Source organism: Balearica regulorum, chromosome 24, assembly GCF_011004875.1.
Source record: "Balearica regulorum gibbericeps isolate bBalReg1 chromosome 24, bBalReg1.pri, whole genome shotgun sequence".
Taxonomy (NCBI): domain Eukaryota; kingdom Metazoa; phylum Chordata; class Aves; order Gruiformes; family Gruidae; genus Balearica; species Balearica regulorum.
Genome location: NC_046207.1, coordinates 5065311 through 5092561, shown reverse-complemented (window position 1 = coordinate 5092561; position 27251 = coordinate 5065311). Strand labels below are relative to the sequence as shown.

General features: G+C 46.8%; 1 protein-coding gene across 4 annotated transcripts; it reads left to right on the top strand.

Moving 5' to 3' along the window:
• Positions 1-147: 147 nt before the first annotated feature.
• On the top strand, positions 148-27251 carry CDK12 (cyclin dependent kinase 12). Of its 4 annotated transcripts, none has more exons than XM_075775511.1 (14): positions 148-1558; positions 7716-8600; positions 12453-12629; positions 14196-14335; positions 14978-15148; positions 15948-16137; positions 16986-17042; positions 17590-17691; positions 19027-19104; positions 19589-19705; positions 20325-20456; positions 21051-21265; positions 23067-23525; positions 26021-26979. In XM_075775511.1, exons 1-14 carry the CDS (start codon positions 507-509, stop codon positions 26713-26715), a joined length of 4470 nt encoding a protein of 1489 aa, XP_075631626.1. In that variant the 5' UTR covers positions 148-506; the 3' UTR covers positions 26716-26979. The 4 variants fall into 4 exon arrangements, with proteins under 4 accessions (XP_075631626.1, XP_075631627.1, XP_010299864.2 ...); XM_075775512.1 differs by having other exon boundaries at positions 372-1558; positions 26048-27251; XM_010301562.2 differs by lacking the exon at positions 26021-26979 and adding an exon at positions 24398-24843 and having other exon boundaries at positions 372-1558.

Sequence of the window (27251 nt, the reverse complement as noted above, 5' to 3'; positions counted from 1 at the left end):
GGGAAGTGAGCGGGGGGCGGCGGCGGGGCGCGGCGGGCCGGGCCGGGCAGGGGGGGGTACGGGCTGCTGTGGCGGCGGCGCCCCGTGGGCCTTCCGGCTGAGAGACCAGCGCGGCGGCCCGCGGGGCCCGGGCGCCCGGTGCTGAGGGGGTGGGGAGGGATCGCGGGCCCAGGCCCCGCCTTCCCGGGGCGCCCCCGCGGCGGCGCTGCCCTCCGGGCCTGGGCCCCTCGGATGAGGCGGTGAGGCCGGTGCCCTTCCCCCTCCCTTCCCGGTTCCTGCCCGCCCCCCCCCCCCCCCCCCCCCCCCCCCTTCCGCCTCCTCCGGGGCCTCAAGCCGCCGCGGGGCCGCGCTCCCTGCCCCGCTCCCCATGTAGGAGGGGGTGTTGGCGGCAGGGAGGGCCGAGGCCCGGGGTGAATGGTGCGAGGAGCAGGCGCTGAGGAAGTTTGAAGTTCGGGGGTTTTGGAGGATTCCCCCCCCTCCCCTCTCTCGAGCACAGTGGAGGAGGAATGCCAAACCCGGAGAGACATGGGGGCAAGAAGGATGGGGGCGGCGGGGGGTCCTCGCAGCACGCGCCTGGCAGCGGGAGTTCGAATAGCAAGGAGAGGCATCGGCTGGCCTCCAGGCACAAGAGACATAAGTCTAGGCACTCCAAGGAGTCACCGCTGGCAGCCCAGGAGACAGCGGCACCCTTGGGTGCGATGATCAAGCCGCTGGTGGAGTACGATGACATCAGTTCGGATTCGGATACCTTCTCGGATGATGTGGCCCTCAAGCTGGACAGGAGGGAGAACGAGGAGAGGAAAGCGGAGAGGAGTGAGAGGATACAGAAGCACCGGCACCACCAGCACAAGCGCATTCGTGAGCTGATGAAGAGCAAACAGGCAGAAAAAGAGAGGAAATTAGAAAAAAGCCTGGAGGCATCCAGCAGGTCCGGGTCCACCAAGGAGAGAATATCAGGATCTTCCAAGAGACTCCTCGAAAGCGAGGAGCACCCGAAGTCACTGTCCTCAAAGAGTAGCAACAAGGAGTCCCGGTCGGCCAAAGCGCACAAGGAGAAATCCAGGAAGGATCGGGAGCTCAAGTCCAGCCACAAAGAGCGCAGTAAAAGCCATCGGAAAAGGGATGCTCCGAAAAGTTACAAAACAATTGACAGTCCGAAGCGGAAATCCAGAAGTCCTCACAGAAAATGGTCTGACAGCCCTAAATTGGACGACAGCCCCTCAGGAGCCTCCTACATCCAGGAGTACGATCTCAGCCCTCCCCGCTCTCACACGTCCAGTAACTATGATCCCTATAGGAAGAGCCCCGGCGGTTCCTCGCGCCGGCAGTCGATCAGCCCACCCTACAAGGAGCCCGTGGCTTACCAGTCGAACACTCGCTCTCCCAGCCCTTACAGCCGGCGGCAGAGGTCCATAAGCCCCTATAACAGGAGGCGCTCCTCAAGCTATGAGAGAGGCAGCGGGTCCTACAGCGGGAGGTCGCCGAGCCCTTACGGCCGACGGCGTTCGAGCAGCCCTTTCACCGCGAAACGGTCCGTGAGCCGAAGCCCCATCGCCAGGTGCGTGTTTCTCTGCGTGGTCGTCCATGCCCTGGGGAGCGGGGAAGTGTCTGGGGGTGGTTGGGGTGGCTCTGGGCATGGGAAGGGTTAACCCTCTTCCTCATCTCGGTGGGGCCCAGGGTCACTGGCTGCCTAGTTTGGTTTCAGAGTGAGCTGTGTGGGATTGCTTTGGTCGGTTTTGTGGCGATTCCCTTTAAAATGATGTTCACACTTGGGAAAACACCTCGCTGGCTGACGGTAGGCAGCGTCCATGTTGGCTCTCAGCAGAGAGGCCCAGGGCTGAACGAGCTCCTGGGATTAAATTACACCCACCTCTGGAGGTGGCCCCTGCAGAAGGGCTGGGGCTCCTAGGGATGGTTGTGCTCTGAAGGGAGACGGAGCCATTTGGCTCCTGATGCGGGATGTAATGCACTTCCCTGGCGAGAAGTTCAGCCGGGGAGAATGTTTTCACCTTTTTCTGGAAGCCTTTATCTGTTTTACTAAGTGTGGAAACTTGATCACACTTTTCAAGAGGGTAGCTTGTTTTGAGTGTATTTTGCTCTTTCTGAACTGACTTGTCTTTTCTCTTTCCTGGAATTAGAGATGACCACATGTAAACTCCATATTTGTGGCCTAAACTTTATTTTCTCAGTACTAGAGTTTCTTGCTTCCATTCTGAAATCGGGGCATTCTGGAAGGGCAAGTAGGAACCAGCTGTATTTTGGCTTAACTACAATTTTCTCTTTTTTTCCTTAGTCAGTAACCTTGCTACAGAAGGAAACTATTATTTGAAGGTAGTTTCGTGTGTTTTATTTCAAGATGTTCATTCATCATCCTGTTATATGCATGAATACATAGTCTAATGTTGACTCTTTTTTTTTTTTTTTTTTTTTTTCTCCTAGCTTCAGCTTATGTTAAGTGAGTTTCCAGTTGTCACCATGGGTGCTGTGAAGCTTTGGTTGTAGCTCCATGGCAATTAAGATGTGACCTGGAATGTAATCACTATAGAAATGCTCTGCGCTGTGTTAGCTGTACTGCATCCTATGGTCCAAACAGGAGCTGCGAGTGAAGAGGCTGCCTCCAGAGCGTGTTTGTGTGATCAGCAGTTCCCAAAGAACTCGGGGCTTTTGGAATCCGGCCTTTGTTACTAGAGCTCTTCTTTTAACTTCAGGAATACTGTCTTCCATAGTGAGCTTGAAATTGTGCCTTTGTCCTTGCTGTAAGAGAGGCATATTGGTCTTTAGCACTCTGGAAGCTGTTATGTAAAATCTACTTACTCTGCTGTGATTTTACATAGTGAAAATTTCCTTTGGGCTGTTTCTCCTCTGCCCTGTTTTCTCTGTGGACACCTGAGAGGTTCCGAGGGATAGTCCTCAATGACTTTTGCTCCCCTCAGTCCTTTTTGCCCTGGTGGGACTGCTTTTACACATCATTTGCTAATGCTTTTGGAAGAGTGAGAATACAGTAGTAGAAAGCGTATGTATACTTCATGATACTGTGTATTATGGCACCTGTTAAATGTCCATGTTCAGCCCTAATGAGGGAGAAACGAGATGGAAAGTGGAGCAGGTATACAAAGAGGTGTGTTTTACCCCTGGGTTACTCCACTTCCCGGGAGAACCTGAAGTTTACTCTTTCTGTAAATGGCTAGCTGCTTCTGACTTGAGAAATCAAGCAGTTATCTTTTCCTGATCTTAATTATGGGAGCGACTTTGAAGCGCTTTGTGCTGCTTCCCTGAACTTACATACCTACGTAAGAAACTTTTTAAGGGCATCTTTGACTCACTGACAAAATGCTAGACCCAAAACCAAAAGAGATTCCAAAGGTTACTTGCTGTTTACATTCAGCTTGTACTGAATTCTTTGAATCTCTGACTTCAATTGATAACTTACTACTCTTCTCCCTTTTCTGGGCAGATAACTTACTGACTGTGTGATAGATTCTTTTAAAGCAGGACAAAAACATGGATTACACCTTCAGAAAACATCCGCCTGAAGTGATTCTAGTAAAGGGGCAGAGGCAATTTAATGTATTTTTCTATGTTGGGCAGCTGTAAGTTGTAATTCATTGTTGGTTTTGTCTCACTGAGCTTGAGGCCTGTATGGTGAGGCAGTCGGTGTAAATTTATGGTCAAACTTCTGCTCCAGAAACCAGAGGTGAGGAGAGGGTCGGCTGTGCCTCACACCCCCCAGCCTTGCTGAAGCCAGCATTGGCTGATCTACTGCAGATGAGTGTGTAAACGGAGGCAGCTGACTTTGCACCTGAGTAGCTGGGGAGTGACTGCGTGATCTCTTCTTCTGTTGGCTCCTGCAGAGAGGCAGAAACAGTTTGGGAGAGAAAACGTCTTTAACTGGCACGCTCGGGCAGTGAACATCTGCCTATGGCTTAAATTCTTCAGAGGAGGTAACTCAGGCTTTTCTGGGACACTGAATTATTTCCACTGACTGACAATATGGGTGGTTGTTGGTGGGGGTTTTTTTTTTTTGGTGCATTCTGTGTTTTCTTTAATCTCCACATCCAAAATACAGTGTTAGGAAACTGAATCAATGTGCTGTGCTGATTGGAGAAAATACAGAATGTTTGCATTTCAAATAGCTGTGCAAAACAACTTGCTCTCAATTTAGGAGGAAATGAGGATGATTTGGTCAGTAGGGAAAATAACAGATGTGGCTTGCCATTCCTTTTAGCAACTGTCGTTGCAGCTAAAACTAGAAGAAGAAATTCCAGAGTCCTTCAGCTTGCTGAAGGTGGGTTGTGCTCTGTACTAAGTATAGCAGCTAAGTGTGAGTGTGTGCACGTGCTGTGGTCGTGGCCACTGTTACGCGGATCCTTGCCACCGCAAAAGGTCGGGCATTCACAAATAAGAAACACTGGCCTTTGGTTTCAGCTTGTTTCCTGAGAGATTAGAGCGTGGGGCGTGCGGTCGGGCTTCCCAGATACTTGTTTGCACTTTACTCTTAGCTTCTTTTGTGGCTTGGAGCAGGTAAAATATTTTAATGTCTGTAGATGTTCCTGGGAGTTTGTGTAGTAGATAACTTGGAAGTATGGAGATGTGGGCTTTGTTCTGCCAACTGACTCAGGGTCGCCTCTGCTAACAGCTGTTAGCCATGGTCGTTTTCAGCATGGGGAGGTCTGGAGGGTTCTGGCATTCCCTCCTCCAAAGACCATTCTAATCTCCTGGTTGTGTCAGTAAAATTACTGTAATAATGCTTTCTCTATTTGTATTTTTAGATGAGCCATCATCTGTAACTTTATGTTAATTCACAGTCATCACGGTTAGTATCTTGTATTTCTAGTTTCCCGTGCTAGAGAGACAACAAGGTGTTTTGTAACCCCAGAGCATTTTCGTCCTGAAAGAGAACTGCGTGCGAGACTGAATTGCCCCCCACCCATCCCTGATAATCTTAGCAGAGCAAATCAGCTGTAGAGTGTTGCCTTAACACATGTTAAGGGTGAAAAAGGTAAAAGTGCTAACTAACTGCCTGCAGGTAGAGCCACAAAAAGATCGTTCCAGAGAATGGAAAGAGTATCTTTAAAAATCAAAATCTGCCTCTGCATCTTCTGTCTTACTGCATCTTTTTTGAGATACCCAGCAGAGATAAAAGCAAGTGTTGCTGTGGAAGGCCGCTCCTCAGCAAGCACTGTAGTGGTGGTCAGGCTGTTCGTGGTCCAATGATAGGAGGTAAGATTTGTTGTAGAATGGACTATTACTGGTCGTGTTGGTGTCGCTGGGAAAGCAGACAAGCTGCTGGATGCGGTGCCTTTTTTGGGTCTAACAAAGAAGCCGTAAACACCAAGCTGGAAAATGAACTTAGAAACAACAGCTCTTTGTATAATAACTATAGGTAATTATCATTAGATGACTGAAGAGAAAAAAGTATGAGTGGTGCCTGTGGAGCAGGGAAGACTGCTGGGAGGGAATAAGTGGATTTAGTCTGGGTGGAACAGAGGAGCCACGTAGGTTTGCTGATGGAAGGTCAGGGACTCATCTCCAGCCCTTGGAAGTGGTGGTTCTGTGGTGCAACTTCTTCCGCAGCAACCCTTGTGTAAGAGTCTCCTGTCTGCGCGCCCCACCGCTTCCTCCAGCGTTACCTTTCCCTTGCTTGTGTCCACGCAGGTGTCTTTGGTGACTGCGGTTCTAGTGTAGCACTATTAAAAATAAGGTCAAATTGCACTTTTGGAGAAGTTTTTGCTTTAGATCAGATCTGCTGAGTGTTCTTGTTGAGAATGTTGCTCTGCAACCAGTTGACTTGGAGTAACTGTTGGGGGGTAATCATTGGCGTGGATGGGAGATAGGGAGCAGGAAACTGAGTATCACAGCGTCTTAAACCATCTATCCGGAAATAATTGCAATAGGGAATGCTAACCCCAAAACTATTTGTGGTTGCAGGAGACTATGTCCTACAGGTTTCATTAGGAATGTTTTCCTTAGCCTGCAAAGGTCTTCGAGCATAGTGAAGATGTAACTGCTTTTTCAGCTCCTGGCAGCTTTGCACTGGGATGCGGCAGGTGAACTGCTGTCTAAATGGTAAACTGTGTCCAAGGCCGTTAATTCATTCAGCGGAAACCTTGGAAAAAGAGATGATCCCGAGGCAGCATTCCCACTCCAGCACAGTGTGTTGAAGAGGAAAATAGTAACTTCAGATGACACTTTTTTTTTTCTCCTGGTTGTATATTTATTTTGTAAGTCTAAAGGTAAGGACTACCTACCGTCGTAGTGTTCTTTGACCACTGTTAGCACGAGGTTTGGGGTTGTACTTACTAGTGAGAGGGCAGAATGCTTGTTCCTGGCGTAGCAAAGCAAGAAGGTTCCGTTAAATTCCACGCCGCTGTGCAGTGAGACCGTGCAAATGCAACTCTGCCCATCCTTGAGGGTGCTGGTGGCATCTAGCAATGCACTTTGCATTAGTCAGTCTCAGTTCTCCAGTTTCTCTTCCAAATGTTTGTTGTCTTGGGATAATACTATTTTGTGTAGCACTATAAACAGTTTAGATGTTGTTAATTATATTCTGGGTATGGTTACAAGCAGCATCTACGGTGTTTAAAACTGCTTGCTGTTAGGGGTTTTTTTATAACTAGTGTGGAACAATATTTTGAGAGAATTCCATGTTTTCAAAACTAGCTATGTTCGGAGTAATAAATCACGGAATAAAAATAAACTTTGAGCATCGTTTCTATTATAGTATTCATAGGGTCTGATCTCAGAATCTCTTGTTTTCCTGTTGGCTTACACCCCTTCTAAACCCATCAGAGCCACCACGCGTACGGTGAAAGTATGCTGTCTCATAACCTGCAAAATCCTATTCCTCCTCAGGTGGAGGAAACAGTTCTGTCTTGTCTGTTCTTTTGACATGGACACTGGAAGTACCAGTTTCCAGTTCCATTTTATTTTTTATCTTGTTTCCACATCAGTCTCCACTGAACTTGCGGTTACTGCTGGCTTCTGACTAGGTTCACCCTGTGCTCACAGTGCGTACTCTGATGGTGTGAGGCATTTCCTGCCTTGCTTGTTGCTTGTATCACAACACAGATTTCTAGTGTGGGTTTTTTTGTTATTTCTGCATATAGACCTAATTTAGAACCCATTTATTGCAGAGTAAGGCTGAGACCCTCTGGACATACCTCAGATGGTATTAAAATTCCTGGTTTTTTTCTTCTCCTGAATCACAATATGCAAATTTGAGTTCTGATGATAGTAAAAGAACCAGGGGGAAAAATTAGCTTGAAGTGAGATATTTCCTGAGGCGGCATTCCCATGGGGGCAGTCATACTTTATCCGTTGTTTCCTTTAAAGTTGTACATAATCACGGTGAAAGATCTGTAAACTACTAGCTCATCCTCTTGACTGAAGTCTTGTGTTTGGTGCGTGCATCTGTGATCTCGTCTCTACCTTGAGGCTTGTCCAATCTTGATCCTTCCTTTTTGTCTTAGCAGTATGATTGTGAGGGTAGTCCTGACACTGGAAGGCTGGATGATGACCTCAAACTTTTACTGCTTTAGTCAATAAACTCATTTCAGTAGCTTTAGGCTCTCCTGACAGGTGTTACTGACTCTCTGAACTTAGTTGACAAATAAACAGAACTGAATTATTTTCAAAGAGAGCTATTGATGTTGGTGAGTAGCTCCAAGGTTGAGAGATGCTCAGTTTCATTTATCTTCTCCCTGTTCTCTCCGCAGGAAGTCCGTGAAGTCCCGAAGCCGAAGTCCTGGGTATTCAAGACACTCATCATCTCACAGTAAAAAGCAGAGGTCTGGGTCACGCAGTCGCCATTCCAGCATATCACCGACAAGGTTACCGCTGAACTCCAGTCTAGGGGCAGAACTCAGCAGGAAGAAAAAGGAACGAGCGGCAGCAGCGGCAGCTGCAGCCAAGGTAGATGGGAAGGAGGCAAAGGGCTCGCCTGTTTTCCTGTCTAGGAAGGAGAACAGCTTAGCTGAACTTAAGGAGTCTGGAACGGAATCTAAAAAGGTCATCAAAACTGTTAAATCTGAAAAATCATCTTCAGATACTGAATTAGTTAATTTACTGTATACGAATGCAGAGACTAAAGCCCCTGCAGAGACCACAAAAATCAAAGCAGAGGAGAACTCTGAGAGGAAACATCCTGTTCCAGTTCGAGATTCGAAACAGACGGGAACAAAAGACTTGAAGCCTGTAGCAGTGGTAGAGGACCTCCTATCTCCAAAAGAGACAGACGCGGCAGAAAAGGAGATTCCACCCCCACAACCCTCAATAAAATCACCTCCTCCACCTCTGCCAACAACCACACCACCGCCTCCAACTCCACCGTTGCCGCCTTTGCCTCCATCACCTGCTGTTCCACCTTTGCCACCATCCCAACTGACTCCCGTTCAGGTCCCTACTTCAGCCCCAACGTCTTTGCCATCTTCTTCCCACCCAAGGACGTCTACTTTATCCTCTCAGGTGAACTCTCAGTCCTCTGTCCAAGTCGCTACAAAAACACAAGTGTCTGTGACGGCTGCTATTCCACACCTGAAAACTTCAACGTTGCCTCCGCTTCCGCTCCCCCCTATTTTAGTTGGGGAAGATGACTTGGATAGGTAAGGTCACACAAGAGCATCCTGTTTGCATTTAAAAGTAAAACGTTGAAATAAACAGTTCTTTTGGGTAGTTTGGCACTTACTAGCGTATCCTGCAGAGTATGCCAAGGGCTGTGCCGCTGGTATAAATGCTTTATTGCACAGCCATTCCTGGTTTTGGCCTTCTCAGCTTTATGTGGAGAGTTCTATAATCCTGTGCAGGTAGTTACATCTTACCTTGGTGAGAGAGAGGTTTGGCTGCTGTTTAATGCCGGATAGTAAGTAGTTTCACATCGCTCTTTGGTCATATTTATTACAGTAGTGAAACGTGGATCTGGAGTTAGATACCCCTTTACATTGCAGCCATTTGCACAGGCTTATTTTGAATTTTGCTTTTTCATTTAATTCTTCCAAAACCTGTACTTAAGTAACAGGAAGGAGCGTAACAATTCCAATACCGGAACACAAACCAGAACTATTTCTATTCCAAACTTGTTGAATGTGCAGGCCACGCCCACATGTAAAAAATGGCATTGGTTTAACTTAAGTATTGTCTAAATTATTGAATACAATCCCCATGGCTTAAGAAGTAGGTATTTGTTTGAAAATGAAAGAGTGAAAGTGCACCTACTTCAGCTTTCCGTTCTCTATCATTTCTAGTCAAAACATACAGACTTAATTCTGTCCTGTAATTGTAGCTCTCACTGCTCTGTGTCTTGGCTGGTGGTGGTCTTGGCTTCTAACATGAACTTGTCTGAGAAACCTTACTGTGGGGTTGGGGTTTTTGGGGGAGGGAAGAGGGGAATGGAAAGGAATATCCAAAATGGAGGTGGAGAAGAAGAAAATTTTTTTTTTCTTTTCTAGCTGTTAGTATGTTGTAGTACTGTTAATGTAATGTCATCACTGATAATTTTTTTTCTTTTTCTGCTTGATCTACTTAGCCTGTGGTTCCCTAACAACTTCTGTATCTTTGCAAGCATTGCTAAAGATATCCTAGCTACCTTGTTGGTTAGTAAAATGTGTTTTTTAATGAATAGTGTGTTACATGATAGTTATGACTTGATATAATTACCCTGTGGTTTAAGTGAACACAGTATGTTACATGTTCTGATTCATTTAATTGATTTTCATGGCTTGTCCTGGTATCAATGTAAATTAGGGTAATGTTGTCACTGTGATCAACGTAAAAGTTAGGCTTGTGCATGTTTATGTTGCCCTTCCTAAGCTGTGCAATGTTGTTCAGCAAGTATCTGTTTAGTTTAGATGTATCTGTGATGAGCAGTAGCTTTTAACAGATTGCAGATTTTTCCCAACTCGAATGCCAGCCTAAGCAAGGTTCTGCTGCTGTGTTCCCTTATTTCCAAACACGGAAATTGTGCTGCAAATACTGTGGTTTATTTTTTAGCCACTCACACCTAGAGCTCTTTTTTTACCAGCCAGGTGTGGCTTAGTTTTGTAAAAGTATGTTTTATCTTTGCCATCACTATGAACTTAGGAGTGTGGGCGATAGTACAGCTGGTTGTTAAGCTTAGTCAATGGATTTACAGTGACTTTTTCCCAATAAAAGGACGGGAAATCCCACTTCGTTTTGCTGAGTCTAGTGGCAGTTGCATATGGCGCTGACTGTACAGAAGTTTGCTCTTAATCAACTGCCTTCGCAGTTATGGACAAAACTTTTCTTAGCCTTCTGTTTTCATATGCTGAGACAACACTCCAGCTCTGAGACAGTGGTAAGGACCAGATTTGGAAATAAGCTTTGAAGTGTCCAAGTACAAAGCACACCTCATCCAGTGAGATGCTCTTTAACCTTTCCCGATGCTTGCCGAGTTCTCAAGACTTATCTCTCTATAATGCTTTTAGACTTCACAGCAGCCAAGGTGCATGGTGCGTTGCTTCACCTAGCAGGAGAGGAAAAGCTGTTTAGAAGCGAGCAGCACAAAATTCGTACATGTTTGATGTTGCACCCAGAAGCTGTATAGCTTGCATGGTTTTCTGGGAGCATCTGGTTGACAGTTCACAGCACTAAGGTAGATAAAAATGCAGATTTGACTGATGGCATTCCTGTTACTGTAGGGGAGGAGAAGAGAGGGAGCTTCTAGAAGTCTTTGTTAGGCAGTTGGTGTTGGCATTGTGTCATTTTTCTGCTTGGGCAGCTCCGAAGGGTCTGTTTGTCTTTCTTGCTTGGAAAGAAAAGCCTGGTGAAATGTCCAAGTGTGCTGGGGGTAATTAAAGTTACAGGAACCATCTTGTAGCACCAGTGCTGATATGCAAATAGATTAACTAAGCAGCTGTACATAACTAAGCACAGATAACAGTGTGACAGGAAGAAAATGGAAACTATTTGGGATAGAGGGAGAGAAGGGCCCTCCTGAAAGGCTGGGCATCTGCGGGTTAAACCTACAAACACACCTTCCCCTTCCCTAGAAATTCTTGCAAAGAAGTTGGCTTTTGATGTGTGTTGGGTAAGGGGGGAAAAGGATGAATCTTTCTGACAGGATCAAAGGGCCCAAGCTTAGCACATACTATTGAATATTTAAATACTATCAGGAACAAATTAATTGCCAATTAGAAGTGGATTAAACACAGATAACTGCTATTTTGTTACTGTGGACGTTCAATCTGTAAGAACTGGACATTAGATCAGTGCTTCAAATGCACGTATAAAAGCCGTAAAACCTAGTCAATTTGCTCTGTTGGAACGAAATCTCTTGGTCCTACGTGCGTTTGTAGGCCCTGGCTGTCTAGATCCTGCTTTGAAGAACCTCTTCTGAGGTTTAATGTGGGTTCTGCTTGGATGAGGTGTCGTTCCGCACGTTAAGGATTTGCGGTTAATGGGGGGTGAGCTTCAGCCCATACAGCTCTCCTACTCATGGTATTTCTAGGATACGTACTGCTTGTAAGATCTTTTACAGAAGATGTCAGAGCTCAGTGCCAGAACAATGTCCTCCTTCGTCTTGCGTGTTTCTTAACTATATTTCACAAGAGATTTTCATGCAGATTAGGCAGTGTCTAATAAAAAAAAATTGGGAAAATGACCTAGTTCCATCAGTTCATTTATGCGGAGTTCTCTGTGCTGAAGCATTAGACCTGGTGATGCTGACAAACAGCAAACCTCCTGCTGGCTGCCCTAAAAACGAACCTTGGAAGGTTGTTCGTATCTCTTCATCTTTTTCTTTTCCTGGTGAAGCGGACATTTGCGTGGAGAAGAATTCCTTACTATTCAGACCTAGGAATTCTCCCTGCTGCATACATGAAAGAGAAATTAAGTTCTGCTTATGAGACTCTTGCCAGTCTAAACCAAGCTTCTGAGGCCACTGGTAATTTGTTTTGGTTGTTTGGGTTTGTTTTGTTTTGTTTTTTTTTTTTAAAAAGTTAGCTTTTGGTTTCTCAGCAATTTTCACAAGTTAGAGCTACATTTCAGTCCTTGCTAAGAAGTTAAAAGTGACTTATGTAGAAAGATTTAATTCTAGGTCTGTATTTATAGGGGTCCTTAAGTCATGTATTTAATTTCATTATGATAAATGGACTAAATAGAGGAAGTAAGGGTCGGAAAGTGAGTGCTGGCTGATAACCTGAACAGGAAACTCAGAATAATTACTTATTTGTGCAAATTGAGCAAGTTCTAGTTGCAGAGAGCTGTGTGTGTGTTTGAAGACAGTGGCTCAAACCTAACCCTTTTCTCTCCTGATGTATTATCATTGTAAAATTTAAGGCTGTTTTGTTTTATACTTGGCTATGCTAATTTTGGCACTTAAACTTGGGCTCCTAACTTTATGCTCTGCAATAGAGCTGTAGTCCTGCAGTAGGCTTTTTTATTTGTTTAATTGGCTGTCAAGTCTGACTTTTGTATTGTATTAACTTTTCGGAGTTTAGTCCAAAAGAGATTCTTCCTCCAAAACCTGTGAAGAAAGATAGAGAGCAGAGACCACGACACTTACTCACGGACCTCCCGCTCCCTCCAGAGCTCCCTGGAGGGGATCCATCTCCTCCTGACTCCCCGGAACCAAAGGCAGCCACACCACCTCAGCAACCGTTCAAAAAGAGACCAAAGTAAGGCTGGCTTTCTTTTTTTTTTTTTTTTTTTTGGCTTTTTTGAGTTGTTAGGTTTTCCATTTCTACACCCAGATGTCAGTCTAGGTTTCCAGAGCTGTGTTTCAGTGTATACTGCAGCACTCCTAGAAGAGCTGCCTGCCTGCCTTTATGTTCCATGTGGAGACGGCGCTGTTGAAAGTGCAGTCATTTTTGCAATTGGATCTGGCAGCTGCTTTGCCAGCTCCCAGCAGCCTCCCCACCATTTATTGGATGGGGAGAACACTTAATGCGCACTTACTTAGAAGTCTTCAGCCAGACTTTGTTCAGTTGTATCGAAATTCTTTTGTCCCCTGACTCGTTTGGGTGCTGCCTTTGAGGGAAGTGAAACGTGGAGAAAACAAGTTCGTATTTCTGTTTGGTTTTGTTTTTTCTTATGGTACATTAACTATTTCCTGTGGGTTGTTTCATCTGTGGGCCGCTCACAGTTGAAGGCCGCTTGCCCCATCTATTTGATCTTGGGAAGAAGTGGAGGTTGTGTAAATTGTGCGTCAAATGAAGACTGCGGTCCAGGCTCTACACTGAAGCTGTGATGGATTCTGTTGTCCTCCCCTTTGACCCTTTCAGTGGTAGGAATTGCTGGAGTGTGTCATATTCCATCTCCAGCCACATCTACCCTGAAAGCTCTCTCGTCTTTTGATTTAGCCTGTAGCCTGCAGGACAAAGAAGTCTCCTGATGAGTATCCCCATATAAAGCTCACAATGCTTCTAGGAATTGATTATTCCAAATAAGAGACAAACGCCTACCTTTTCTTCATGCATGGTTGAAGTATTAGTCAGGTTGCATGGCGTATACAACTTCCACTATAACAAAATGCATGCAATTGTCAAGGAAGCAAGCTCCCTTGGTGTCTTGTACCCAGAGTGCTGGCTACGCTTCCTTTTAAATAAAAATCAAATGTCCAGTGTTTCTGCAAAAGATGCCAAACACTTGTTTTTATTTTTTGGTCCTACTGTAGCATAATTCTTTGGTATTTTTTAGATAAAGATACTGGTTTGGTTCTCCTCCAAGCTACTCTTGGTTAAAAGTATGTAATGAGATCTTTGTAGAACTCTGCGTGGCTAAGTGCATGCCCCAGATAGACTATAGCAAAATGCTTTTGCCGCCTCAAGGTCTGTGCAAATGAGGTGATATAATATCCATTTTGCTTGTCTTCCCCGCTCTGCACTCAGTATTTCCCCAGGAGGAGCAGTGTATTGCTCGTTACCCTTACGCAGCTGATAAATGCATAAGTGAAGTGAAAAGATCTGACAGTGAGTGTCTTCTGGCTGGGGTGTTTCAGTATCTGAACAAAATAGAAGGATAATATTCCTGTGTCGCAGTGTCTGTATCTGGAGTAGTCAAGATTACATAGTATAATTCATTATACTCTACCAAACAGTTGCTGGGAGTCTAAAGATGGGGGGGCCTCACCTCTGCTTCTTGCTTTTGGGGTACAGCTTAAAACGGTTGAATGGGCATTTGTCCGTGGGCTGGCGGGCGAGGTGGAGTACGTGGGTGTCTAACAGTCCTTGTCCCTCTTTCAGAATCTGTTGTCCTCGGTATGGGGAAAGGAGACAGACAGAAAGTGACTGGGGGAAGCGTTGCGTGGACAAGTTTGATATCATTGGGATTATTGGAGAAGGGACGTACGGGCAGGTGTACAAAGCCAAGGACAAGGATACAGGTAAGGATGCCAAGCGGCTTCAGATTGACTCCGCTTCTTCAAGGCCTTGTTGCTGTGGGTGTCCTTAAAACCCATTCCAGCATTAACGGTGTTGCCAGGTAATGCCAAATACCTGTAGAACTAGGAATGGCTCCAGCCCTGTAATAAGCATTTACATCAGATGTTTTCAAAATGGGCAAAAGAAGAGAAGCTCTGAAATCCTGGGAACTGTTAGTGCCCAGCTGCCCTCTCTGCCTGTGAAATCGTGTGCCCTGTGTGTACCATTTGCACGTGGTTGGATGGTTGTGGTAGGTATAGCTATGGCAGCCATAGGTGCCAGCTGAGCCCCTGCTTTTTAAATGTGCCTTTGTCAGACTCGATTGTAGCAGAGCTTGTGAAAAGGGCTGGACTAAGCTCATCGGTGTGACTTTCCTCTGAACCGGATTAGGAGCAGCACTGGCGTCATCTGTCTTGAGTTGTTGGAGTGACAACCTCTGACAGAGCAATGTCATGGAAATTAGTAGGATGGTAACTAAAGCTAGCTCTGCTGTTTCTTGGTGGATGTTGACTCTGCTCATAGCTACTTTCAACTTCCCCCTGGAACCCCATGGAGCTGTTAGCAGTGATGTGTGCAGAGGCTTTGACACTGGCTTGTTCTGGCAGGTGAATTGGTAGCTCTCAAGAAGGTGCGACTGGACAATGAAAAGGAAGGTTTCCCTATCACGGCCATCCGCGAGATCAAAATCCTTCGGCAGCTGATCCACCGCAGTGTTGTTAACATGAAGGAAATTGTCACGGACAAACAAGATGCACTGGATTTCAAGAAGGACAAAGGTAGTATTTGCTGCAGGGTGTGGTTTCGATTAGCCAAAGAGGTGATGCAACTCCATTTGTTTATTCTTAGTGTAAAACCAAAAATCTAAACTCTAGTGTAGAATTTTTTTTTTGCATTCCTTCTCGATTCCTCCAGCAAGTTTGGCATCTGGATTTGGCCCTACATCAGAGGATAGATTCCAATTAAAATGAGTTGTCGCACTGCAGAGCAGAAGTAGACATGGGCTTAAAAGGATGCATTGCATTCCTGCAGAGTCACAAAAGAGCAGTCTTTAAAAAAAAAAGAAAAAGCCTTTACAGGGTCACTTCTAACACTGATTAGTGCCAACAAACTCACTAATGTGTGGAAAACTTTCTATCCTCTGCCACCATGGAGGGTGTTACAGCATCCCACTAGCTTTTGTTGGGGGCTTCCCTTCCATGAAGGGGAAGGATACAATGAAAACATGGGTTTAGGCCATGCATAGCAGTAGTCTTAAACAAGCCAGCTTGAAAGAAAAACCAAAATGGATGGGTAAACGTGATCAGGATTTCAAAGGAATTTATTTTGGGGGCATATTTTGATTTCAGATGTTCAGGTTGAGGCATTAGAGGGACTACTTAGTTTTTTGGTTCTGTCCTCCCCTTGAGGAAAAATACTTCCTCTAGGATACCCAGTAAGCCCTAAATATCACAAGATTGCATTAGAGAAAACACCAACAGAGTACGCTCACAGTGCGCAGAAAATGTTTCAGCAACTGAATCTAGTTTCATTCTTAGTCTCTCCTCTTTGTCCTAAATTGCTTCTCTGTTATACCAGGTGCCTTTTACCTTGTGTTTGAGTACATGGACCATGACCTAATGGGGCTGCTAGAATCTGGCTTGGTACATTTCTCAGAGGACCATATCAAGTCTTTCATGAAACAGTTAATGGAGGGTCTGGATTACTGTCACAAAAAGAATTTCCTTCATCGAGATATTAAGTGCTCCAACATCTTATTGAACAACAGGTAACCTGGGAGTTGATACAGTTCTGTCCAAGCTCTTCCTTGCACTCTCCCTGGGCTCAACTGAGAGCCACACAGTTGTTGTCGTCACCTTGAGTATGTTTAGGATGGTTATAATGAAGCAGTGACTTTCCTGGGTGCTGCAGGCTGAGAACACAGCTCCTGCTGTGAGGGTGAACCACCCTAACGACCTTTCTAGTTAACTTGCTGTTGGTAGCATTCTCTGCCCTCTGCTCCCCGTTCTGCAGCTCCTTACAGTTTGCTTTCTGTCATGTTGACGTGAAGTAAATGGGTCTCTGTGTACACTTGGTCTCCATGGCGTTTGGCAAAAATGCTGTTTATTGGAAGTGCTTGTATGTAGAGAAACCGTTGGGGGTGAAGGTAGGAAGTAGTTCTCCATGAACGCGCTCTCTTTTCTAGATAGCGGTGTTTGGCAGTAACGTAGTTCATCACAGAATACGTAACGATTATTCATTTGCTGTTAATTCTCACGTCTTTATGTGGATACCCATAAGAAAACTTTGAGCCTGTGAGAATAATACTGTGCATAATTGCATCCACATGTCTGGATATCCATCTAAAAAATGTCCCTGGGACATTGGCCTGTTGGGAGAGGTTTGGGATAGAGATGAGACTGAATTACTGCTTTTATTCATTTTCTTCTTTTTTTGTTTCTTTGAAGCATAAAATAGGATCTGGAAAATTAAGACTGGCACATCCAAAAGTAATTACTGCAAACGTTGCTTCGTTAGGCTGTTCTACTACATGGGGGGGATTTCCTTGCCTTTTACTGCTTGCAGCATGTGAGCCCAGCTGTGATTCAAACCAGTGACTGTTTTTTTGTCTTTCAGTGGGCAAATCAAACTTGCAGATTTTGGACTCGCCCGACTCTACAGCTCGGAGGAGAGGTGAGGCAGAGCGGAGTGGAGGAAAGGGGAAATGGCCTATGTGGGTGGGATGAGCTCCTTTCTTTGTAATATCCACGTAGTCCCTTCACTTGGAAGTCCTGGCATTGCCTGGAAAATTATTTCCAGTGTAAGTGGTACAATGCAGCTCCAGCTGTTGGAAAACTGTACTCCTGGCTGGTAGGAATAGCTTTCCTTTAGACAAACCACCTGATAAGGAACCAAAACATCTTCTCTGCTTGCCATGGACCACTTTGGCTCTGAGATCAGTTCTTATTCAGTCATGGCAGCCTGCTGCTGCCTCTTGCAGGCCAGGGTTTTTCAGTCTTGGGTACCTACAACCTGCTGTCTTGTGCACACAGGCAGACCTGTGAAATCTGTGTTATCTCATCAGCTTTATTTAACTCAGGCAGGTGCTATGGAAGTTGAGGCACTTGAAAGCCCACTGCTTTTACTTAATGCCTAATACTGCATTTTGGAAGTAAAAATGACAGTTTGTAAGGGTTTTGTGGCTCTTGTCATCAGTTTATATTTGTATCTTGCATTCCAGCCGTCCATACACAAATAAAGTCATTACATTATGGTATCGACCTCCAGAATTGCTGCTAGGTGAGGAGCGTTACACACCAGCCATAGATGTGTGGAGCTGTGGGTAAGTGCCTGGCTTGTGTCTTCTGTCCGCTTCGGGCTGCAAACATCAGCACGTGAATAGAGTAGTTCTAATGGAAGCTGGTCTTTGATTTGTGCTGATTTTGGAAGCTGTATCTGTTCCGGCTAGGCAGAGTGTTATGACAGTATAGGAATATTTTCAAAATTCTGTGCTTTGAGGAAATAGGTGTGTGTCACCTAACTAAAACTCCTAGAATGAGCCTTTTCTTGCTATTGGCACGCGAGAGCATAAAAAGTGTCAATTCTCGCTGTTTAAAAAACAAACCAAGCTTTGATAATGATGTACCGCTAAGATCAGAAGGGGTAATGAGCTTACTCTGTGCTGGTCCTAGCTTTAGTGTATGGTTTTAGTGACCTAATAGAGAGTTTTTCTGTAACCTCCTCAGATTGCTCTGTTTGTCACCTAATTTTTTCAGCTAAACCTAGGAAACATTTTTAAATAGAGATTTCAGGTTTCTGGTAGTGTAGGGAGCCTCATGAACAGAAGGAGTCTGGGCAGTTCAGCCACAAAGATGGAACATTTTCCCAGTGATTCAGAACCAGAGACTCGAGGATTCAGCATTCAGAAGTGGGGCTGGATCTCCCAAAGTGCGTACCTCCCATTGTCATACTCACAGGTAAACTTTCAGTGGAGCTTAGTATACAAACGACAAAGGTTTGTAAAAGTCAGGCCCTGCTAATCACTTCTGGAAACTCCCACCACGAGGTCTAGTTGCTGTTCAGTGGCCTGTGCCAAAGGAGTGGGGCTAGCCCAGTTCCAGCAGACAACTAGATTTGGCACCGATGGTCGTTGCTGTCTGAAGGCTTAAGGGTAGATGTTAAGGACTGAATGAGTTATCCCCTCCCTCCTCCTTTCCCTTCCAGCTGTACAAATGTTGTGTGCGCATAGAAACATGCATACAGGGCTATATCCTGTGCTGGGTAAGGACAAACAGTACGCTACTGGCAGCTGAGGATGATTTGAGCAGGCAGATATTCCCCCAGTAAAGTTGATAAGATAAATGGGCTGAATCTGAAGAAAAATGAGATGCCTGGCTGGGTTTTTTTCTTGCTATGCTATTGACACATCCTCCTTTCCCCGCAAAGAGTTAAAGCATGAAGCCTGTGACGTGTTAACCAGCCTACTAGTGAATGTTATTTCCCAGCTGCCTAGAATTGGTGACTCTGTACACATAGGTTAGTTTGTCAGTTCTCAACTACAAGCCCTGATGCAAATAACTCTCCTCAGGCAAACCCGCTTCTGAACAGAAACGCTGCAGTGTTCAAATGATCATCCCAAGGGTTTGCTGTCATGACCTCTTGCTTTTCCTCTTTCCAGCTGTATCCTCGGGGAACTGTTTACAAAGAAGCCTATTTTTCAAGCCAATCTGGAACTGGCTCAGCTTGAATTAATCAGGTAAAGCATTGCACATGCATGCCTATGAGAAGAGGTGCTGCAGAAACTGCTCGTGCACACAGTCTCTGTGTTAAAAGAGCCTTCTTTCTCTAATCTGCCTGCAAATAGGACCAGCAAATGACTGTAACTGCAGATGTGGGTAGTTAGGCATCTCTGTGTCCGTGCCTACCATCAGGTGTGTGGCTGCTAATGTATGTACCCTCAGTAAACTTTGCTGCTGTTAGTTGAGTGCAAAACTCCTGAACCTAAATTACATCTCACGCTGAAAATTCATTTTGATGGGTGGCTTATAAGTTCAAGGTGAGCATTTTTCCTCTTCCTGATACCTCCTTTTTAACCAGAAGGTTATCTAATCTTTGAAGTGTCCTCAGACCTAGGCTATTGGTACGCTGGGTTGCTTAGAAAGAAAATGTTTTCACTTGGGTTGGTGACTTTTCTCGCTGTGTTTCACCTGCTGATCCTCCTGTGCTTTTCTGGTTCTTAGCCGGCTCTGTGGGAGCCCCTGTCCAGCGGTGTGGCCGGATGTCATCAAGTTGCCCTACTTCAACACTATGAAACCGAAGAAGCAATACCGAAGGCGCCTGCGTGAGGAGTTCTCCTTGTGAGTTTTGCTAGAAGAGAGGATAAGCGGCTGCATGGGGGTTACAGCCTTCTGTTACGTTGTGCGACTTGTCTGCTAGCCTTTGGCTGTAGCCTACCTGGCAGGATAAAGCTGTGCTTCCCCTTCTTGCCTTCTGCCCTCAGGCAGCCCTCTCCAGGAGGGCTTCCCCCATCTGGGGAAGGCTGGAACAAGGTCGCTGTCCCCTTTCTAAATATCTGATCTGCCACAGGTGCCTTGCAGAGGGGTTCCCTGCCTCTGCACGCTTAGGACACTTCTAGCTAGGGTCTGCACCTGGAAAGCACACTGACAGTACGGTGTTCTCACACCGCTGAGGGTGGCTGACTTCAGAGACGTGGTCTCTGGGGGGGGGACTATAATTGTGCGATAATCTTGTGGGATTTGCAGCAGAATTGCTCTTCATAAATGGCAAAAATTGGACTGAAAGTATTGCACATCTGATGTCTGTTCTGTTGATGTCTTTTGAGCCACCGCATCACGTAGCAGTAAGTTTTGACTGCATGGATTTCCCTTAGGCCTGAGGTGTCTCTCTGAAAGCGAGCTTCTCCCTCCTGTTCAGAACAACCCCTTAACTCAGCCATATTTCTAACTCTCTACACAGCATTCCTTCGTCTGCTCTCGACCTGCTGGACCACATGCTGACGCTAGACCCCGGCAAGCGCTGCACAGCAGAACAGGCTCTGCAGAGTGACTTCCTTAAGGATGTTGACCTCAGCAAAATGGCACCTCCAGAGTAAGTTCCAGCTGGCATCCTCCACTGCAGTGGGCTCTCTGCTAATGAGCTTTGGGAAGGAGCCGCTGGCTTGGCCTTGGCGTTTTATTCAGTCAGAATTAAGTTGTTATTTCTGGGTTCTCTTCTCGATTCTGCCCTTGCATTTTGTCATATGGCTGAGCAAATAGCTTTTCCTGTGCTGTTGGCTTTCTGCCTGATAACAGGCTGGTTTTATAAAGCTCAGTTTAATGCTTGTAAGGTGCTCTAAAACCCTGTTGGAAGATATGCAAGAGTCACATGTAGTATAGCCCTGTCCTCTGTGCCATGGAGGACCGTCCAGGCGTCGTTTATGCTGCTTGTTCATTGGGGCTTGTGTGCATGATAGCTAAGCCAGTCCATTCAGGGGTGAGATCCCAGTGCAAATTAAATGATTCACATGCAATTATGCTGCCTCTCCTGGTTCTAGGACTTGCCCCTTCTTGGTTTAATAGCATGGTTGCAGTCAGAGGAACATCTGTGCTTCTCTTATGGCACTAACAACTTTCTGTGGGCTTTGAGGATTAAATGGGTTTTTCTTGCCATGTTTCTTAACTGCTAAGTGTTGTTCTCTTCCAGCCTTCCCCACTGGCAGGACTGCCACGAGCTGTGGAGCAAGAAACGCCGACGGCAGCGGCAAAGCGGGATTGCAGTGGAAGAGCCACCATTATCAAAAGTTTCTCGGAAAGAAACTACCTCTGTTACAAGCACAGACACTGTGAAAAACAACAGCAGTCCTGTGCACCCACAGCCTGCCCAGCTCAAAACAGAGTCTGGTGCTGGAGATGCAGTAGGTCAGTGCCCAGCCTGGTCTGTAAAAAGCTCCTCCTAATATGTCACCTCTCTGGTCTGGGTGGCTTATTATGTCTATTTTCAAGCCAGTCTGGTTCTTTCACCTCTATTTCTACAGAAAGGGCGTTCCAGAATCTACCTGTCCTGATTTATTTTTTTTTTTAAACTTTTTGTGTGTTTTTTCCTCTGTTGTGAAAACTACAAGCTGCAGAGCGTTCTGGCTGGTCTTCAGAAGTCACTCACTGATGAGCTGACTATGAATTTGTTCTACTATGCTTTCATAGAATAATGAAAGGAGTCATTGAGTCACTTAGGCCAGTGGAGTAACAGATAGGAGCCCGTAAGGTACAGCCATGTAAAGGGTGTGCGAATGAGCTGAAGTTTGATCTTGTTGATCAAATTATATAAAGATTAGGCATGGGATGTAACAGACTAGTGGCTGGTGGGCAAAAGCGTACGTTATTGCACATTGCTTGTGGCAGAAAAAATCACTTGGTCGTAAAGACTTGTAGGACCAGGACTTGTGCACTGTTTGCAGAACTGTGACCAACCTTCTGGTGTCTAGGAAATAGTTGGAGGGAAGGTATTTTGATTCCTGGGAATGTAGAGATATACAGAGATATGTAGAGATATACGAAGCTACCCCGACTGTGCTGATTACTCTGTAGAAGCCTTCTTAAAAAAAACAAACAAACAAAAAAAAACAGATATGGGCTAAAGCTTCCTTTGTGTCAAATGTTGTACTGACGAGTAATGAGGAAGACAGTTCTTGCTCCAGGGAATGCACGATCCATGTGTTCAATGAAACGTGGCAGATGGACAAAAGGTGGTGGTTGGATTAACAAACAGCTGAGAAAAGCGAGTGTCACGTTCTTAGTCGCCTATCAGCGAGAGGAGCTTAATTTTAAGCTTCTAAAACCAAACCTTTGCACCCTTCTTCCCAAAAAGTTTGACTTAGAGGGGGTGTCAGTGTGAAGGGACACCCTTGTCACTTGTCACTCAGGAGGCTCTGCTCCAGCATGGTGCAAAGGGAAGTGATGCCACTCAAGGGTTGTATTTTAAACTAACCTGGATACTTGCAGGTCAGGACAGAGTCCTCCCTGGTCCCAGGCCAGCTTTCAGCAAGGAATTGCCTTCTGCTTGACCTAATTTCTTTTGCTGCGTCAGTGGAGCACACCCTTCCTCTGTCCCAAACAGCAGCTTAGCTCCATCCTGGGAAACCTGCTTTCCAGTCCAGGAGGGAGTGCTTTTGATCCGGGGAGTGCTGCAGAGGCCTCGGGAGGGGCTGAGCTGCCATCAGACTCGCTGCTCCAATTACCACTGCAGTGGGCTCAGAGTTTCCATCTTCGTCGCGCGTCCTCGGACTTGCTGCCGTAACTGGTGGTGTAGCTGCTCATCAGTCGGATTCTTGAGGTGCCCTCAGTTTGCTAACTGAGGAACGGGGAGGTTTCGCTCAACTGAGCTGATTTTAAGAAGCAGGCGTGTGTTGGAGTTAGGTTGGTAGATTTGAGGGGGCAGAGGAGAAGCCTCCCCGTGTGGCTGACGGAGCCTTGGTGGGTGCAGTGTGGGCACAGTACCACGGGGTGCTGCTGCAGCGCCGCTCAGAGCTGATTGCGGTCTGGAGGGGGCAAGCTGATGGTGGAAATCTGAGCGAACTGTCCCTGAATCGTCCTCCTGGAGCCTCCGTGCCTTCCCAGGAAGGCGGAGAAGAGATGTTTGTTATTATGTGCAGTGTCACGATTACAAACCAGTCTGGTACAGCTTTGCCTAACCTTCCTGTGATGCTTCTTGTGTTTCCCGCAGGCCTTGGAGAAATCACCCAGCAGCTGAATCAGAGTGAACTAGCTGTTTTACTGAACTTGCTGCAGAGCCAGACTGATCTGAGCGTCCCACAGATGGCCCAGCTGTTGAACGTACACTCTAACCCGGAGATGCAGCAACAGCTGGAGGCTCTCAACCAGTCCATCAACGCTCTGACAGAAGCCACGACTCAGCAGCACGAATCTCAGGCGGCGGCGGCAGCAGCAGCAGCAGAGGAAGCCATAGAAGAGCCACCTGCGGAGACCCAGCTACCGGAGGAGCAGGCGACTCCAGAAACAGCCAGCGCTCAGGGAGATATGCAGAACGTGCTGGCCGTTCTGCTGAGTCAGCTGATGAAGAGCCAGGAACCTGTTATAACCCTGGAGGAGAGCAACGGGGAGAAGAGCAATGAGCAACGAGGGGCAAGGAAAACCCCTACAGTGCATCCGGAGGAAAGTACAGGTAAATAATCATGCCTGTTGCTTGTGCATCTTGGATGCCATGCACTTGTTTGAACAATTAAAGCATTCCATATGAGTGCCTCTAGCTTAACTGTGGCCAGGGGGAACTGAGACATTGGAGTGTTGTGAGAGAGGGCAGCAGGGGGTGTGGATGGGAGGAGGAAAGGTGCTGGGTGCTAAAATGTGCTCGAATCCCAGATTTCGAGACTGAAAAAGACACTGACCCACTCCCTGCGGTAAGTGCTGGACTGCTCAGGAGGTTTTAACAGCTGCAAAAAGCCAAAACACAGAGTAACTTACTATTCTGCTTCACATCTCCAAAGCATATAAAATCCATTAGTGCTCCACTGTGAATGGGTCAGTGAAGATTAAAGGTTTTGGGTTTTGCCCAAATATTAAAGGGAAATTTGGAGGGTCAGTTCTTCCTCTAATACTCCTAGTAATCGGTTCACACATTCAGTTTTTTTGCACAGGGCCTTGGATCTCTGCAGATTTTCCCATCTTACTGTTTGTCCCAACTCTCTTTTTCACCCCTCCCTTCCAGCCCTCTCAAAAATTAGAATGTGCAGAGATGCTTTTAAAGAACATGAACTGAAATACTGGAGAGTGCTGGAAGGGAGGGACAGTGACAGTTGCGTACGTAAGAAACTTGTGCATCCGGCCTTGGTGTGCCTGGTTATATGTAGTCTTGACTCTTACGAATCCTGAAATTCAGCTTTTTCTCAAGTTGAGCCAAACAGCTGGTTCTTGTAGAGCAAGTAAGAGGCATGTTTAAAAGACCTGATTGTATCAGTGAACTCTTGGATTTCCTTTTCAAAGGTGAGTGTAAATGTCTCCATGTTTTTTGTTTCTGTTGATTTTTTGAATTATTAGCAACATCCTGTGACGACCTCACCAAATTGTAGAAGCGCCTCCCGAGTAGGTCTCGGACTCTCCAGGGAGCCTCTTTTGGCCTGATACACAACTCCTCTGCAATGTAGCTGAACGTGCTGTGTTCTCGTGCCTTCAACACACCCGCCCACCACAAGCCAGTTGTGATCGTGCTTTTTTTTTTTTCTCTCCTTTTTTTTTTTTTTTGCCCTAGTACTGGAAGATAACTAGGTTATTGTAGAGCAGATTCAATCAAATAACATTGTTCTCTGTTTTATAATTATTTTAAATGATATGCTGTCCCCAAATCAGCTTGGCTTTAAAATTACCTGAAGATTGTTTTCTGGATTTAAATACAATCTAGTTTTAAAGTGGACTGACTGATACGGGTGGAGGGGTGGTCCTGGAAGACTACTGGTTTTCACAATAAAGTTTGACCTTTTTAATAACCAGTTTTGCAAATGATTTTGAGGATCTGATTCAAACAAGGTGTCCGTGGCCTCTTACGTCATCGCCAGTAATAACTTGAATCGCTGTGTAGCCCATCCTTTTGTCGATGGACGAGATGGAGTCAGTTCAGTTGTGTTGCTCTGCAGGAGTCAGGGCTGGGTTTGTGAGCAAAGTCGGCACGCGAGGCACCGGGAGCAGATCGTGTCCTGCGGGAAGCTGCGTCCTCCCCTCCGCGGTGTCACTTCTAGCCGTGCCACCGCCTTTGGGGGCGGGCAGAGCTCTGCTCTCGCCTTTCCCACCGCCTAACCGGGCTGTTTTGTTCTTCCTGCTGCTGCAAAAGCAGTAATACAAAGCAAAAGAGCGTGGTGATGGTGGGGGGGTGTGAAGGGGGTGCGTTTGTCTGTGCTAGGAGGGGTCCTTTGGGAATGGAAATCCTTGAGACTTCAGGTCTGATTTGGGCTGGGGGGGGGGGGGGGGCCTGGGGGAAGAGGGGGCACAGGGGGAGAGCAAAAGGATTTCCTCGTGCTCCAGGACAGCCTGTACGTTGTGTGCAAATATTTGTGGGTTGAGATTGTCTTGGACCGGACGCTGGGAATGTACTTTTTACAAAGGTCAAGAAGCAGGGCGAAGAGGGGACAGAGAGGGTGCTGCACCCCTTTGGGCTGTCACGGCCGCAGTCAGGAACTGGTACACGTGGGTTTGGGGTTGTGGGTTTTTTTCTAAAGCAGTACATCAGTACACAGCTGCCCAGCTGTCGGCAAGCCTGGTAGCGGCACAGTAGGGCACGGGAGAGCCCGCTTCTGGGGAACGCGTGCCGTCGTGTGGCTCCACATCTGTCTCCTGTTTGGTGTTAGCCTTTGATCCCAGAGCAGGAATTCCCTCCACGGGCGCTCGTGTGTTAGGACAGCTGTTGCCGACTAGTTGGGAGCGTGGGGGACGGGGGCGAGCACAGGGGAAACGTTAATGAACATGTGCGTTGATTTTGCAATGCATGCCAGCTTTTAAAACTCTCCGCCTCTTTTCCAGCACATCCTAGAGAGCGGACTGTCTCGGTAGGCTGGCTGGTGGTTGTTTTGTTTTGGGGTTGTGTTTTTGGGTTTTTTTCATATAAATGTATTTATAATCTGTTCACGTGATGTTTTAAGATGGTGTTTAAAAGAAGTAACCCTTCCACAGCATGTCCTCCTCGCATTCTCCCACCAGAGAAGAGACCCCCCGAGCCCCCCGGACCGCCGCCGCCGCCACCACCACCTCTGTCCGAAGGCGATCTCTCCAACGCAGCCCAAGAATTGAACCCGGCCGTGACGGCTGCGCTGCTGCAGCTCTTTTCCCAGCAAGAACCGGAACCGCTCAGCCACACGACGCATGAACACCAAGCCTCGAGAGCCGCGGACTACGGCAGGTCCCACTCCTCCAGGACTTACAGCGCTGAGGGCTCAGAGGGGGGATTTGGTACCGAGGAGCTGAATTCGGGCCAGACGCTACTAGAACCCTCTGCCCAGCCTCTGGGGAAAAGCAGGACCTTCTTGGGCTCCGTGAGCCACCTCGGGGAGACGAGCAATTACCAGGGCACAGGATCTGTCCAGTTTCCAGGGGACCAGGACCTCCGTTTCACCAGAGTCCCCATCGCCATACACTCGGTTGGGCAATCTTTTACAAAAACCGAGGGGAGCAACAACACGCTGGTACATCCAGAGGCCAAAATTCAAAACTACGGCGAGCTGGGACCGGGGACGGCGGGTTCCAGTGGGGCAGGAACAGGTCACAGCTGGGGTGCCCCAACCCAGGCGACTTCTTCTTACGGGAAGGCGTACCGTGGGCCTGGCAGAGTGCCTCCGCGGGGGGGACGGGGGAGAGGGGTTCCGTACTGATAGATGCGCCTTTCGCACCCCGGTCCTCCCCTCCCTCGCCTCTCCACCTTTAGCGACGTGACTTTTATTAAAAAAAAATTATTTTTTTTTTTTTTTTGCCAGAGCAAGGTCTCGTCCGCATTTCAGCTGCTGCGAAAGCTCCCTGTTGTATTCCTTGCTAGGCTGCCGGCGAGCACCCCGTGACTTGCTGTAGGGTCCCCACTTGGGTGTCTCGCTGGCCAAAACCTCCCGCGCTTGGTTAGTGACAAAAAAAAAAAAAAAAAATACCCAACCACCCCACCGCAAAGAGCGGTGAGCTTTCTGCCCTGAGCCAGCGGGGAGGGGAGGGGGGGGATTGTTTAAAAATAGGAATGAAACAAACCCATCCATGTGGGAAGAAGGAAATGTAAAAAAAAAAAGATGTTTTGCTAGCTGGGCACCAGTGCTTCTCAGTGAGGGAAGCGTGGGGCAGTGTTCAGGTAGGGCTGAGGGAGAGTCTGGTTCCCAAAGCAATTTATTTAGGGTCTTTTTCCCAATTCCCTTTAAAAAAAAAAAAA

Coding starts and splice junctions, on each gene's coding strand:
- CDK12 (XM_075775511.1), top strand. CDS start 507: ATGCCAAACCCGGAGAGACATGGGGGCAAGAAGGATGGGGGCGGCGGG. Junction 19,105..19,588: donor GCTCAGCTTGAATTAATCAG/GTAAAGCATTGC, acceptor TCTGGTTCTTAG/CCGGCTCTGTGGGAGCCCCT. Junction 21,266..23,066: donor TGGTGCTGGAGATGCAGTAG/GTCAGTGCCCAG, acceptor TGTTTCCCGCAG/GCCTTGGAGAAATCACCCAG.